The sequence below is a fragment of the Prionailurus viverrinus genome, chromosome B2 (genome assembly GCF_022837055.1).
Source record: "Prionailurus viverrinus isolate Anna chromosome B2, UM_Priviv_1.0, whole genome shotgun sequence".
NCBI lineage: Eukaryota > Metazoa > Chordata > Mammalia > Carnivora > Felidae > Prionailurus > Prionailurus viverrinus.
The window spans coordinates 68705713-68722501 of record NC_062565.1 but is presented as its reverse complement, the minus strand read 5'-3'; the positions used below and the strand labels follow the sequence as shown (position 1 = coordinate 68722501).

At 37.4% G+C, this 16789-nt stretch overlaps 1 protein-coding gene across 2 annotated transcripts in view; it reads left to right on the top strand.

Annotated features, from left to right (window-relative positions):
• Positions 1-16789, top strand: part of IMPG1 (interphotoreceptor matrix proteoglycan 1) — a 132502-nt gene that overhangs the window by 9438 nt on the left and 106275 nt on the right. Inside the window, exon 2 of one of the 2 annotated variants that reach the window (XM_047860031.1) lies at positions 15650-15883. The exons of the other annotated variant lie outside the window; for it this stretch is intronic. Coding sequence (XP_047715987.1) covers positions 15650-15883 — 234 coding nt within the window. The remainder of the gene's footprint in view (positions 1-15649; positions 15884-16789) is intronic. 2 annotated transcript variants of the gene reach the window in all.

The following is a 16789-nucleotide window of genomic DNA, read 5'->3' as shown; positions in this document are numbered from 1 at the left end:
TCATCCACATTGTTGCATTTAGCAGACCCTGAGACAAAAGTTTACCTGTTATTCTTCATTAAGGAGTGCATTTTCAGTGTGGGAGCCTTGCTGGTAAATAGAAAAGATCTCAAAATTTGCCTCAAAGGCCATTATTAGCATTTTCCTGCATACTAAACATGTGCGCATCTATGGACAGTGGGCGGGTCCTAATGTTTCTCATGCCGCAGCAGCAACAGAAAATCCTGGGGCAGGAGAAAACAGACACCATGAAACATCTATGAGGCAAAGAGCTGTGGGTTGTGTCTCCTGTGGTGGATCAGAGTTTATGAAGAGCTGGCCTGAGAGAGTGGTGAGGCTAAGAGGGCCTGAGATGGTGCAGGATACCACCTGTAGTCATTGTTCTGTTGATGGACTTGGCTGTTGCACTTTTGTATGTGTCCTCTGAGGCTCACAGCAGGCAGGAGGTTTCCAGAGTCTGGGACTCTCATTGTCTCTCTCCCTTCTAAGTAGGAGATTGTTGTCATGAGGCAGGTGTGTTTTCAATTTTGCCAGGTGACACCACACTGTTTTCCTAACTGTGCCATTTTGAGTGAGAACTCCTTTTGTTCCAAATATTCAACACACTTCATATTGGTATTGCCTGATTTATTTATTTAGTTAGTTTAGTTTAGTTTTTTTTATTATTATTATTTTGCCAATCTTTGGTGAGGAGAGGGTGGTAGTGAAATAGTATTTCATTGAGGTTTTATTTTGTATTTCCCTCATTATTAATGAGTTTCAGTATCTTTTCCTATATTGTTCCTTTTCTACAAAATGCTTACACAAAAATTGTGCCCATTTTTTCATTAGGATGTATATCTTTTCTTACTGACTTAGAACAGTTCTTTGAAAGTTATGAATATTAGTCCTGCAGTTGCATACCTTTCAAATATATTCTCCCAGTTTGTAGCTTATCTTCTTACTTTCTTAACGGTAACCTCTGATGAGCAGACATTCTTCATTTTTATGGAGTGGAATTTATCATCCTTTAACTTCATAGTTTGTGAGGATTTTCTGTCCTGCTTAAAAAAAAAAAAACCTTCCCTAGCTTGAAGTCATGAAAATATTATTTTATATTGTCTTACACAAATCATGTAGTTTTTCTGTTCATATTTAAGCCACTGAAATTGATTTTGTGTGTGTGTGAGAGAGACAGAGAAAGAGAGATGTAGTGAAAAGAGAATTTTTTTCCCATATGGATAATCAATTGTTTTAGCACCATTTACTGGATAATTTCTGCTTTCCTCTCTGCTCTGTGATATCCCTTCTCTCATGAACATGATTTTGTCCATTTTTTTAATCCCTTAACCAATAGTACATTGCTTTAATTATTACAAACTTATAATGATCTTGATATCCTATAACCATGTATCCCTGGCTTTGTTCTCTTTTTTACAGGAGTGTCTAAGCTATTCTTGACCCTCCACTCTTACATAATAGATTTTAAAATTAGCTCACCAAGTTCTACAAAACACTTTATTAAGGAGATTGAAATTGTGTTGAATCTAAGGGCACCTGGGTGGCCCAGTCGGTTAAGCCTCCGACTTCGGGTCAGGTCATGATCTCACAGTTTGGGAGTTCGAGCCCCGCATTGGGCTCTGTGCTGACATCTCCGAGCCTGGAGCCTGCTTCAGATTCTGTGTTTCCCCCTCTCTCTACCCACTCCCTGCTCACGCTCTGTGCCTCTCTGTCTCTCAATAATAAATAAACATTTAAAAAAGAGAAGAAATTGTGTTGAATCTGTAGATTAATATGGGAGAGCTGATACCTTTGTAATGTTAAGTCTTCTTATCTAAAAGCATGGAATATCTCTCCTTTTATTATTATCTTAGAGTAAAATTGCAGGCTTATTTCATTAAAGGGCTTACATATGTTGGACTTATCCCCAGCTACTTTATATTAATTGTGATCATGTAAATGACATTCTTATTACATTTTCTATGTAGAAAAATAATTGGTTTTATATCCCTTAGCTTTGCTGAAAAATCTTAATTCTGAAAATTCACTAGCAACTGTTTGGAGTTAAAATTTTTTTAATGTAAATAATTAAATTTTTTTCATTCATGAATAAAGAAAATTTGAGTTCTTATCTTTCAGTCTTTGTATGTTTTATTTTTTATATTTTCTTACTGTTCCTAGTAACCCATCCAGCATATTAAAGACAAATGGTGATTGAGCACATTCTTACCTTGTTACTGATCATAAAGGGAATGCTTTCATACTTCACTTGGGTATGATGCTTGTTTTAAAATTTTGCATGTTTTTGTAAATGCCCTATACCAGGGTTTTCCTTTAAAGTTCCCTTCTATTCCTAAGAGTTTTAATCATTAATGAATATGGAAAGATAGCGTACACTTCTATATCTATTTAGATTACCAGCTGGTTTTTCTCTTTTAATTCATTAATGTAATAACTTGCCTTAATCAATTTTCAAATATTAAATCCTGAGATACATTCCTGAGATAAATCCAACTTGGTCATGACCGTTTTTCACACACTGCTGGATTCCATTTGCTAATATCTTATTTCAAATTATTGCATTCATATTCATATGCAAGAGTGGATCATTATTTTTTATCTCCTAGTTTCCTTGGCAAGTTTTGTAAGACTTTGTATGAAAATGAAGTTTGTCTTTTTTTTTTAATATTTGATAGAACTCTATGATAAAGCTAGAGAATGATATTTATGGAAAGATATTTGACTGCTGACTCAACTTTTTTATAGGTTATAATAGTAATGAGATTTCCGATCTTTTTTATATTAGTTTCGGTACCTTGTATATTTCTAGAAATTTATCCATTTCATATAAAATTTCAAATTTATTGACAACATTATTCATAATATCCTCTTGTGTTTTTTCATGGCTATAGAAAATGTAATGATGTCCTCCTTTTGCTATCCTGATAGGATTGTGTCTTTTGCTTACTTCATCAATCTTATATTTTCTTGTTTTTCATTAGCTTTTTCAAAGGAGAAATTTTTTAGCTTTTATATTTTCTTTATGTTATTATCTTATGTTTTACATTTTCTTAATCTCTATGCTTCTCTGTTTTCTTGTATTTTCTTTTAGTTTATTTTTGTTTTCTTTTGCTAACTTCTTGAGATGGATTTAGCTCACTAATATTTAGCTTTCTTTTTCTTTTTCTAAAGTAAGCATTCTCATAAGATAAATTTACCTTTCAAATACTGATATTGCCATGTTGCCATATTCCACAGTTTTATTATGCAGTATTTTTATCATCTGATAAAATGTTCCCTGATATTTATCATTTGATAAAAATATTTCTACTATGTAGCATTATTACTCCCTTGTCATGGGTTTTTTATAAGGATTTTTTTTTTTTTTTTAGTTTCCAAATACATGGATATATTCTGATTGTTTTTTAAAATTGATTTTTAGCTTACTTCTCTATTGGGCTGAGAATATAATGTACATGCATTAGAATTCAGTATATAGTCAATACTTGCGTATGTTGTCCCTGTGCTTGAAAATAAGGAATATTTTATATTATAAATATATAACATGTTATATGTTACATATTGTCTTTATTTTAAAATGTTCCACATATCTCCATTAGGTCAAGTTTACTCATGTTTTCCATCATCTATATTCTTATTTATTTTATCTGCTTTTTCTATCAATTACCAAGCAAGATCCTTAAAATTTACCTGATATTATTGTTGTTTACCTTCCTTATTATTCTTTATTATTCTGTCAACCTATTTTATATTTTGAAGTCATAATATTAAGTGCATAAAATTACAACTTGTTACCTCTTTCTGATGATGACTTTTAAACTCTTATCAATATGTTATTACTCTTTTTCTTTGTAATACCTTCTGCCAAATAAGAAACTTTGTCCACTAGTATCCTGGAACCGACTCCTACTAACTCATAGGAGCCAATTACTTACATCTTTTCACAAGTTAGTGCTTGGTAATGTCACGTCAATGGCTTGAAATCAGCCATGAGAGAATATTAACACATGGAATTTGGCGAATGCTACAAATCAGGTCTTCTCATCTATCCCAAAGAACTGGTTATTGAATATTTACCAGCATAGCTCTGACTTCCTTCAATATTAATATAGCCATACCAACTTTCCTTTGGATAGTGTTAGCATGTTATTACTTTTTTCCACCCTTTTAATTTCAACTTCTCTATGTCTTTCCATTTAGATGTATCTCTGAAAACAGCATAGAGTGGAAGATTTTTTTTTAATGCAGTCTGACAATCTCTGCTTTTAACAGGAGTATTTTGTCCATTTGCATTTAATGTGTGCCAAGTATTACATGGAACATACTAATCCAAAACTATGGTTTTTGAATTACTATCATACCCTTTTTAGGTTAGAAACCTAACACATATAGAGATTATCTGCCCAAGTTCATGAAGTGACTCAAAAAAGCAGAACTATCTTACTATAACTTCAATCCCACAGGTACTCAAAACGAATGAACATAGGTCCTTGTGCCTCAGAAAGTTTAACAAGCAGAGATTTACAGCTGTTTCTGTTGATTGACTCTACTCCAATTCTGTTCTTGAGCAGTTAAAAATATCACTTTTGTGTGGAAATATATGCACCAATACTATACATGCAATTCTCTCTCTACTCAGAACTTTCATATACTCCAAGGTCAGGTCTGCATGAGAGCGCTAAAAATAGGAATAGTGTGTTTCATGGTTTGCAATATTAAAATCACAAGCAGCAAAAAAATTTAGAAAACAGAGATACTGAGCTAAATAGAACTAATTCTACTATGAATACTTTAGACATTGTAATATTCTAATAACTATGTTCCAAGTATATAGCACCCCTTGAAACGCAAGGAGAAAGATATCCCATGGTCCAGCAACCCAGCACAGCTGGAACCAAAAGGAAAGTGGGGATTTGGCACATATCATTAATGTGTCTCATAAGGAAATCCACATTCCTGTTCCCTGATATTTCATAGGGCACCCCCAGCCTCTAGAGTTTCCTAACTCTTGAATTGGTGGGAATTTTTCTGTAAGCTCTTGGTAGGTCTCTATGAATTCCTGCCACTTGTCTTCTTCACCCACTTCCAAGCAGATCATGGCCTCAGTCTGCCTCTGGCTTATGAATTACCTGGTACTGTTCAAGTGTAACCCTTTGATTTCCATGCCATTCAATATTTGCATCAAGCTGTGCTCAAGAAATGCTCTAAACTGCAATGTCCCCTACATTTGTGAGGTACAATTGCAACTGGGCATCCACATATCAGACTTACTAGTAATATTCCATTATGTTTCTCTTGTCCATAACCTGTGTATTTATTTAAACTCTTGAAGGAGTTCTGAAACCTATGGAGATTGTGCCAAAAAGTATACATGATGCTTTAGAAATTGGGAAGCAGAAGAAAGGAAAAAAGGTTAGTAGAATTTAAGTTAATGTAGGGATGAGATGATTAAAAGTGGCTTAATGGAATTGGTCCCACATTTACATGGAAAGGGTAGCTGCTTACCCAGGATGATTTGAGGGGTACTAAAAAATCCAGTTGTTAGAGAAAATGTGGGTTTCTTTTCAGCTGAAAACAAGCCTCAGCTAGGCTGGCGAGCAACTTGAACATACTTGTTCTCACCTCAGTTTCACATTCTGTTTACATGACCGTAGCACTAAACCAACTCCCTTCACCATTTGTTCAAAGTAATATACTTTGCAGTTAACCACAGCTTCTAGAAATATCCTACTTTTCTTAACTTTCAAGACTGGCTTATGTGGGGGAAAAAGGATTTTGCTGATTTTGCTTATGTATTCATATGAAAATCACTTATAGTTCTTAACATTTTAAACTTTCCTGCTAAAATTCTCAAGTAAATTTAGCCCTCTATACAGTAGCAATGTGTTCATCTTGTAGTTCCCACAATCTGTGACCCAATACCATGTACCTTGAGAACACTTCAGAGTCAAGGGCATGCGTGTGGTTCTGGAATTACAGTAGGGACAGTGCTCTTGAACTGGTAGTGGCTGTGTGTGGACCTCAGCCAGGGTCCATTATAAACCGATGCCCTGCTTTAGATGAAAGCAGCTGTGTTCTGAGACCTTCACACCACACACTATGACAAGTACTTCCATTGTGTTTCTTTCCTCTCCCAGGACAGAGACGCCAGTCATTTTTGACACCCCTCCCCTTCTCAATATGCCGTTCTATCTCTCCCCACAAGGGGTGGAGGAGTTAGATCAGGAAAGTTTATGCAAGATTAAATAATTATTTTTGAAAATTTCCACTCATTGATTTGGTCCTGAAATGTTATCTACTTTCTCTCTGTGGAATTCTGTTCTTCAAATGGAGATTTTTGTTCTATAGGAATTCCAGTAATTTTTGTCTCTACTTCTGTTAATTCATTCATTAAGGCATTCCGGCCTTCTCCCTTAGGAAACATAATGGGTTCGCTAAGTGCTTGTACCAGTGACTGTTGCTTTCATAACAATGCTGCCGGAAAAGCCCCATTCTCCTTTTCCTGTTGTCTGTTTTATCCTCACAATATGTGTACAGTAATACTATATTGTAAACCTGCAGGGTTAGATGGCTGGAAAATATCCTTCTGGAAAAGAGTTTGATAAGGAGTGGTCCAAACGGGTTGATAAGGATCCACTTGAATATATAACCAAGAAAGAGACTGATTGGTGGGCAAAGCTGAGCCTTACTTAAAATGAAAACTTCATAAGCAGCCTACAGCTGGAGACCAACTTTGGTACAGAAAGGAAAAAAAATAAACTCTTTGCAGATATGACAGGGAGGTGATGTGAACTATCATGGCTTCCAGGATGCCAGTCAACATCAAGGCCACACAGCCACCAGCCTACAACCTAAAGTGGAAAAAATACTTTTAACTGAAGGGCTAGCTTTCACATTAGCATGTGGATATGCTTAGTCAATCTAATTTTAAAACAGTATATGAGGAATCAAAAGCCTAGTATTTCTGACCTGCCACTTCACCCTTGGACATAGTTGATTTTTCCTTAGAATAAATTAATGTTTTAATTTAGTATTTGAATCTAGTGGTCATTTCATTAATTTCCTTTTCTATATATTTGGAAATTTCTAAACTTGTCATCGCTATACTGGATTGCAGGATTTGGGTTAGCTCCAGGGTAGAGTGGCTAAAGGAAAAAAAAAAGATCCTCCCAATGTAAACTTTTTTTTAATTTTATATTTAAATTTACATCCAAATTAGTTAGCATATAGTGCAACAATGATTTTAAGAGTAGATCCCTTAATGTCCCTTACCCCTTTAGCCCATCCCCCCTCACACAACCCCTCCAGTAACCCTGTTTGTTCTCCATATTTAAGAGCCTCTTATGTTTTGTCTGCCTCCCTGTTTTTATATTATTTTTGCTTCCCTTCCCTTATGTTCGTCTGTTCTGTGTCTTAAAGTCCTCATATGAGTGAAGTCATAATGATGTTTGTCTTTCTCTGACTAATTTCGCTTAGCATAATACCCTCTAGCTCCATCCATGTAGTTGCAAATGGCAAGATTTCATTCTTTTTGATTGACGAGTAATACTCCATTGTGTATGTATATATATACACACACACCACATCTTCTTTATACATTCATCCATCAATGGACATTTGGGCTCTTTTGATACTTTGGCTAATGTTGATTAGCATTAGTGCTGCTAGAAACATTGGGGTGCATGTGTCCCTTCGAAACAGCATACCTGTATCCCTTGGATAAATACCTAGTAGGGCAATTGCTAGGTCATAGAGTAGTTCTATTTTTAATTTTTTGAGGAACCTCCATACTGTTTTCCAGAGTGGCTGCACCAGCTTGCATTCCCACCAGCAGTGCAAAAGAGATCCTCTTTCTCCACATCCTGGCCAACATCTGTTGTTGCTTGAGTTAATAATGTTAGCCATTCTGACAGGTGGTATCTCATTGTGGTTTTGATTTGTAGTTCCCTGATGATGAGTGATGTTGAGCATTTTTTCATGTGTCAGTTGGTCATCTGGATGTCTTCTTTGGAGAGCTGTCTATTCATGTCTTTGGTCCATTTCTTCATTGGATTATTTGGTTTTTGGGTGTTGAGTTTGATAGGTTCTTTATAGATTTTTGGACACTAACCCTTTATCTGATACGTCGTTTGCAAATATCTTCTCCCGTTCTGTCAGTTGCCTTTTAGTTTTGCTGATTGTTTCCTTCGCTGTGCAGAAGCTTTTTATTTTGATTAGGTCCCAATAGTTCATTTTTGCTTTTGTTTCCCTTGCCTCCGGAAACATGTTGAGTAAGAAGTTGCTGTGGCCAAGATCAAAGGGGTTTTTGCCTGCTTTCTTCTTGAGGATTTTGATGGCTTCCCATCTTACATTTAGGTGTTTCATCCATTTTGAGTTTATTTTTGTGTATAGTGTAAGAAAGTGGTCCAGGTTCATTCTTCTGCATGTTGCTGTCCAGTTTTCCCAGCACCACTTGCTGAAGAGACTGTCTTCATTCCATTGGATATTCTTTCCTGCTTTGTCAAAGATTAATTGGTCATACATTTGTGGGTCTATTTCTGAGTTCTGTATTCTGTTTCATTGATCAGAGTGTCTGTTTTTGTGCCAGTACCATACTGTCTTGTTGATTATTGCTTTGTAATACAGCTTGACGGGGATTGTGATACTTCAGCTTTGGTTTTCTTTTTCAAGATTGCTTTGGCTTTCTTTTTCAAGATTGCTTTGGCTATTCGGGGTCTTTCCTGGTTCCATACAAATTTTAGGATTATTTGTTCTAGCTCTGTGAAGAATGCTGGTGTTATTTTGATAGGGATTGCGTTGCATATGTAGATTGCTTTGGGTAGTATTGACATTTTAACAATATGTTTTCTTCCTATCCAGAAGCATGGAATCTTTTTCCAGTTTTTTGTGTCGTTTTCATTTTCTTTCATAAACTTTATATAGTTTTCAGTGTATAGATTTTTCACCTCTTTGGTTAGATTTATTCCTAGGTATTTTATGGTTTTTGGTGCAATTGTAAATGGGATTGATTCCTTGATTTCTCTTTCTGTTGCTTCATTGTTGGTATATAGAAATGCAACTGATTCTTGTGCATTGATTTTATATCCTGCAACTTTGCTGAATTCATGAATCAGTTCTAGCAGTTTTTTGGTGGAATCTTTAAGGTTTTCCATATAGAGTACCATGTCGTCTGCAAAGAGTGAAAGTTTGACCTCCTCCTGGCCGATTTGGATGCCTTTTATTTCTTTGCAGAGGCTAAGACTTCCAATACTATGCTGAATAACAGTGGTGAGAGTGGACATCCCTGTCTTGTTCCTGACCTTAAGGGGAAAGCTCTCAGTTTTTCCCCAATTTAAACTTTTGGTGTCAACCACTTTTCTTAGCCTGCTGGAGGGAGCCCTGCCTATGGACACCCACCTAAATATTTCCTGCCCACCTAAATATTTCCTGCCACACCTTTCATGAGAACCTCCCAACCCATTGTGAGCCCATCCCACCATGCTGCCTCAGCCCTTCCTCAAATGGTTTCTTTTGCTGAGAAATCACCACTCTCACCATCACTCCCATCAACAAATGTACTCAACATGTATAATCCCAAACTCAAAGAAGTGATAATAGCAGTTGATTTTCCAACATTCCCTTTTCAGTATACATTATGTGTTAGATAGCGACACCATCTGGTGAGGTGGCACATTAGCATGTTGAATACACCAGGCTCTATGAGCACACATTGCAAGCCTCTAAAAAATAAAAAAAATTTAAAAAATAGAGGAAAAAAAGAGAATGAAGGGAGGAAATGTTGGTACTTTTATGTGTGGTATCAGAGGAATCTTCACCCATATAGGACCTTACTTTGTTTTAGGAAAAGCAGTAAAGCCAGATCTTTCAACGACTTTTGCTGTGGAATGGAAAAAAAAAAAAAAAGGATCAATAGCTAGAGGGGAAATGGCATCAAGAGAATCCTTTAAGTAGAAGGAAAAGTAATAGCGTGTTTGTAGGCTGATAGGAGTAATCCAGCATGAAGAAGGGAAATACCAACATAGGCAAGTGATAGAAGAGTTTCTGGAAGAATGTCCTCAAGAGGTGTAAAAGGATGGGATACAGACAGTACACAAGTAAAGGAATTGGCCTTGAATAGGAATAGACTGCTCATCAAATAGTCACAGGAAAGAAAGCAGAGTATGTGAATGCAGATGCAGTCAGTGAGCAGATGCAATGCTGGGCATTGATAAAGTTCTCTTCTTGCTCCCCTCATTCTCAGGAAAATGTGGAACCAGGTCATCAGCTAAAAGTGAGAATTGGCCAGAAGTGCAGGAAATTTGAGAAAAGTTGTATGTAGTTCTCCTGGAGAGTGAGAAACTCAGTGGACCAGGGAAACATAGTGTGATGCTATTTATGGATCATAAATTTAACATGAGTCTGGGGGCACCTGAGTGGCTCAGTTGGTTAAGAATCTGACTGTTGCTTTTGGCTCAGATCATGATCTCACGGTTCATGAGTCCCAGCCCCATGTCAGATTTCATGCTTACAGCACAGAGCCTGCTTGGAATTCTCTCTCTCTCTCTCTCTCTCTCTCTCTCTCTCTGCCCCTCCCCTGCTCACTCTCTCTCTCTCTCAAAATAAATAAACTTTTAAAAAAATTGTTAAGTGAGTCCAAATGGTTATTTTTCTCCATCCACGTTCAGCTACAAGGGTACAAAGTGAGGAGTAGGAAGAGGGCTGAATATAACATAAAGTTTTACCTATCAAGCACAATTATTCAGGGGCAAGGGAATTGACGACTTGTCATCCTAAAGATGGAATTCCTAAAGAGGAATTTTTTATTTATCTTTTCACTTAGGATATTATCTTTAATAAGATGGCTGTGCTCAAAATCTCTGATATTAGACACTGTAGCAGGGAGAAGAAATTTAAAAGGGAGGTTGCAATAATGTAGGTGGACAGGACAAATGAAATACAAGAGAACAATAAATGAATTCTGAATATGGGGTCTGAGAAAGCTTAGTGGAAAAGGAAAGAAAGCTTAGAAACTGGCCCATGAAGGAAGAAGGAAAAGAAGGGCCTGCCGATATGAGGGAACAGACAAATAGGAGATGAGCACTGAAGGATGGAAGTATAGGAAGTCTTCCAGGATGAGCATAGTCTTGTCTAAGGACTAAGGAGAAGTGTCACGAAAGAACATGTTTAGAAGGAAAAGTAATACCAGGGAGTGAAATGCATAGACTGTTGAATAAAGGAGTTTTTATTGAGCACTTACCCTGTGCATAATGCTGTTTTAAGTGCTGCCCAGGTGGTAACTCATTTACTAATATCACAGAAGCCCTGGAGGAGAGGCACCACCACTCCCCATTCTACAGGTGAGGAAACTCAGGCACAGACAGGTCAAGTGCTTCCAACTGTATAGCTAGTGAGTCACAGAGCAAGGGCCCTGTGTACCACTGGTGTTATCAAAACATTTTGAATAAACAAGCAACATATAATTTCTGTTGCTACTACATTTTTCTTTCGTAAATAATGAACATATTTAAATTAAATTTAGAAAGTAAGCAATGAATATTAGCTGTCTCTCATGTGTATTTAGAAGCCCTGAATATTCAAATATATTAATTTCCATTTTTTCTTTTCCTCATTCAATGAGATGACTGTTTCCAAAAACTATTGGCTTAGACTGTTTTCCTGGTGATTAATCTACAATATAATATAGTACAATTGTATTTATTTTTGTCCAAATTCTTATTATATTGTATTCTGGAAAAGATACAGAGTTTTTGTTTGTTTTTTTCTGAAACCACTTTGCCCTTCTTTTTCTTTGTAACTCTGAACTTCACCCAGAAATAGTTGTTGATGGCAGCCAATTCATCAACATACAGGTTATACTCATGTTTTGTCAAGGATTTTCTGCCTGAAAAAATTTTCTAATCTTTTATTAAATATGCTTCCTTTTTATAGCAGGTCATTCAACTATCAATTCATTCTCGTTAAACTTTTACCTATTCTTTCTAAATACTTACATAAACTAAAAATATCAGACACATGAAAATACATCCAGAGAATCAAAGTTCAGTTCAATTTCAACATTACTATTTATGCAACATGGAGGACAGCATCTAACGTGATCTCATTGCTTTACCAAAGAGTGCTTTCATTAGCACCAATAAATATCAGCTCTTTTTACCTCATTGAAATCTGTAACATTCCATGTTTCAATCTTTAAATTTTGGGTTTATTTTACTTGAATTCCTTGGGAAAGACACAGACTTTGTAAGTGTGGCCTCTTCTATAAATATTTTTGAACACAGGTAACCCTTAGTCTGTGTTCTCAGAGACTTTGCCTACCTCTTTTCTAGTGATGACTTAGGGTCAAGACACAGGCAGAACATTCTGATCCCTGCCCAAGTGATAGTATCATCACAAATGATCCCCTGTGGTCATTTCTATGTGTCTAGAGGAACACAGGCTGAAGTGTCTATTACTCATGTGAGAAAGGACACCAGAGAAAGGTGGAAGATGGTTAACCTAAAGTAGAGAAATGCATAGCATAGAGGAAATATGAGGCACTGTCAACTTGACCTTTGCTATTCCAGAGGGCAGAGTAGGACTACTGTGCAGAAGCTACTGGAAGGTAATTTTCAACACAAAGAATTACCTAAGCAGAGATTTTTAAAGTGAAACAAAGTGCTTCCTAGATAAGGGAGACGATCATTTGTAGGATATTTGCCATGGGTCTCCCTTACCAAGGAGATATTAAAAATTCAGTGACCATATAATGTATTTTCCAAACAGGGATACATTTGAGAATGAAGGGATAGCTCCAAATAAACCAGGATATCCCAAGCAAACCAAGTCTCACTTCACCCTAATTCACCCTCATTGTTGATCACTGGCTATGTGTATTTGACATGTGAAGAATAGGGAAGATTTATCCCAGTGGGGAAAAAGGAACAGGTCAGAGCTCATGGGATTCTGGGACACAGAGCAAATCTGGAACTTTTTCACCTCCTTCTAATCCTATCCTGGTAGAATGAAGTCCAAAGACCTGGATCAAGCAATCCTATGTGAGCAAGCCTGGATATGAGCAAAGTGTTAAGATCCAGAAGAATCCAAGTAGGAACAATTCCAGGACAGGGGCACTGTTCCCAGAGCCAGGATGGAGTAAATACTATTCCCAAAGCAAATTATTCAGCGGGTTCTAACAGAGCATAACATTGAAAAGCAAGAACAGGTGGCATCTGGGTGGCTCAGTTGGTTAAACATCCCACGCTTGATTTCGGCTCAGGCCATGAGCTCATGGTTTGTTAATCAAGCCCCACATCAGGCTCCGCGCTGACAGCACAGAGCCTGCTTGGGATTTTTTCTCTCCCTCTCTCTCTGCCCTTCCCCTACCCACTCTCCATCTATCTCTCTCTTAAAATAAATATTTTTAAAAAACAAAGTAAGAACCAGACCAACCCCAAAGGGCAGGATATTTTAAGGGTGACAAAGTGGAAAGCAGGACCAACATTACAGGCAGGCACTGTGAGAAGATGTGCAGGATGAATGAAGAGTACAGTTTCCCAAAGCATGGTCTGTGCTTACCATACTGGATAGGCCTAGAATTATCTAATGACCCACATTTTTTTTTCTAATCTTAGTGGCAAATGAATTGTAATTACAAAAACTTTTTTCTGTGACCTACACTGAAATCTGTGAGTGTGTGAAAGGTTATTAGAAATTAACATTCCTAAACTAAAATTCCCATTTTACCAGCTTCAGTGAGCACTGTATACTCAGCTCCTGTCTCCTTCTTGCACTTGCCAGTGTTCAGTGGGCACCTTCCACTCAGCCATGCAGCCAGCCTAACTCAAGGAAAATGGCCTCCACCTCCTCCACAGTTAGAACGAGCCACTCAGGGTAATTTCAGTCCCCTACTCTGTGATCACTCAACTCAAGCCAATAGCACTGGCATATCCCTTGGCAACTGGTATTGGTCCAGGCATGTGGCATAAGTCAGCCACACTGTAGAGAAAGGTTATTTTTCAAAATGAACAAGGGTAAGCATGTTTAATTCAGTGGAAGCCAGCCTACAGATATAATCACCACGTGAGGGGACTGAACAAAGACACAGTGGCAGAAAGGCAGAGTCAGAGCTTTGTTTTCACCAGGCATTCCTTACCATTAGCTTTCCTTTCTATGTGATAATAACTTCCTTATTGTTTAAGCCATTTTGACATGGGTTGTCTTGACTTGTCCCCTGAAAATGCTCTTACAGATCCTTAGAGCAGTGTTTTCCCAAACCTGCATGCATATTAGAATCATCTAGAGACCTTCAAAAGTTGCTGATGCCTGCATTCTACTCAGAGATGATGATTTATTGGTTAGATGTGTGGCTGGGTGAGCAAATTAATCCATAAGCTCCCTTTCTTCCTGGAGATTCCTGGGAATTTATCACTGTCCAAGATTGACAGAGTACTCTAAGATGCCTCAAATGACAGAGAATATGTGTTCCCACAGGACTCAGTCCATTCCCTGTAATGAAGGAGGGACTTTTATGCTTTGTGGCAAGATTTGAGTTCCTCCGCAGCTGCCCTACTTGGATTTCTGCTTGATTCCGTTGTCTATGCCAGAAGATTAGAGTTTGAGATGCTTCTTTAGTAAAATGGGAATAGAAGTCTCAGTAAGCCACATGGTTAGGGTCTCAAGGGGCCATAGTGAGTGGTCCCAACTGTTCATCAATTATTCCTTTCTTAAGTGGAAGACATAAAAGGAAAGAGGTGGAGTGGGAGAGAGGTAATTGAGATCTGACCCCTATTAACATGCTCCAACACCTCCAAGCCTCAGTACCCTACTGTGTGATAAACCCAGAAACATATAATCTGTTTCATCAACACAGTAGAGTTTTGTGAAATAATATGACACCTAGGAAAAAAATTCGAAGTAAGAAAGGACTCCGTGAATGTAAGTTATTGTTACAAGAGGTCCAGAGAGTTAAAAATGAAGTGTAGACCTTACCCTAACAGACACAGCGGTGCCAGCAGGATGAAATGGCTCAGGGAGTTAAATCCTCTGCCAACCTGATCTCTTCATACTCCCTTTCATTCCTCTCACCTCTCTCCATAAAATATCAAACTTGCTCTGTAAAGTTGACTCTAAGATGTGTCCTTGCCCCAACTCACTTTCCACCAGATTGCTACCAGATTGCCACCCTCTGAGCCCCGCCCACAGAAATCCTAGTGCTGCCATTCACAGGCGGGAAGGTTGTTTGTTGCATTTTTCCCCCTAGGTTTTTAGAAGCTCTCCACTTCCTCATCCAGAGTGTACCTCTGGGTACCACAATGTGCTATCTTTCCCCACTTGAATTATAATGTCTATCAAAAGAGGCATCTCTCGAGAGGCTTGAGTGCTAAGTGGGGAGTGATTTTTAGAGATGTGTGGGAAATGGTTTCAATATTTGGCAGTTCCTAAAGGCAAGATGATTTGAGATGTTGGTTTTTTTTTTTTTTAAATACACTTGATCGGCTCATTATGCTATTCCCTTATTTATGAAAATGCCTTGTCACTGGAATTCGGCAGTTGCTCCAAAGTAGAACTTGAATAAACGAGGATTATAACTTTTAGTTTGTTCCATTCATTTATCATATGTTTCACATATATCAATGTATATATTCACCAGGAATCAATTTTTCTTTTACAGATCTCTCCATTAAAACATACCATTCTGAAACTAAAGATGTAGACAATGCCCCAAGAATCAAAACAACTGAAAGTACTACAAAAATGTACCAAGTGTCAACCATGAAACGAATATTCGATTTGGCCAAGCATCGACCCAAAAGATCAACATTTTTCCCAGCCGGGGTTAAAGTCTGTCCACAGGAATCCATGAAACAGATTTTAGCCAGTCTTCAAGCTTATTATAGATTGAGAGGTAAGGAAAGAGATGAAACCTGTTTAGCCTCTCATTCTTTTTATCCCTTCCTTTTCATTCAGTCATACATTGTCTTTAGCCCAAAACTTCCAGAGTCTCTCATTTAGTCACAAGAGTTACAGAAATCAGTCAAGTGACCTGAGAGTAATGAATAGTAAACATTCAAAACTATGGTAGATGTCTGCTCTTATGTTTAAAATGATGTCTTGTGCAACCCAGAACTATTAAGGCATTTAATGAGTCACCAGGGGGCCTTGGCCTCTGGGTATTACCACTTTGTTTTATTTTTGCCAAAGCCCAATATTGAATTTTAATGTTATCATTGTTAAGTAAGAAGCACAGAATGATTGCAACGTCAGGAATCTGAGCAGGTTGATTTATGACTTAGGATTTCATTTTTCAAAAGCAACATTACAATCCAGATGCTCTCTCCTTTCTTGTTGAGTTTAAGTGGTTTATTGCTGACCCAGCAAAAAGTGCTGAAGTTTGGAAACCTGAAGGCACATCCAAAGTGCACAGGAGTCACAAATTAACAGTGGTTACTGAGATGTAATGCAGGGATGTTATCAGGATTTACAACACAATGACTGTGATTTCCAGCAGAGTTAAAGTACAGTTTTCACCCCAAGACAGCATAACAGAATTCTTGGGGCTTTCTCAGAAATCATGATGGACTTCAAGCATACCACAGCCATCAGTGGCTATCCTTGTCATTCACTTACTACAGATGAAAAAGTCCCCATGGCTTCTTCTTTAAATGAAAAACAGAACACAAAAAAGAACCTTTAGTAGATACTATTAAATCCCCCAGGTTGCTCCAAATAGTGCAAAAATATCTAACTGAAACCTAAATTCAATTCATCTTCCATGTGAAAGTTGAGGAGGTTTTCTGATGTCCACCTTCAT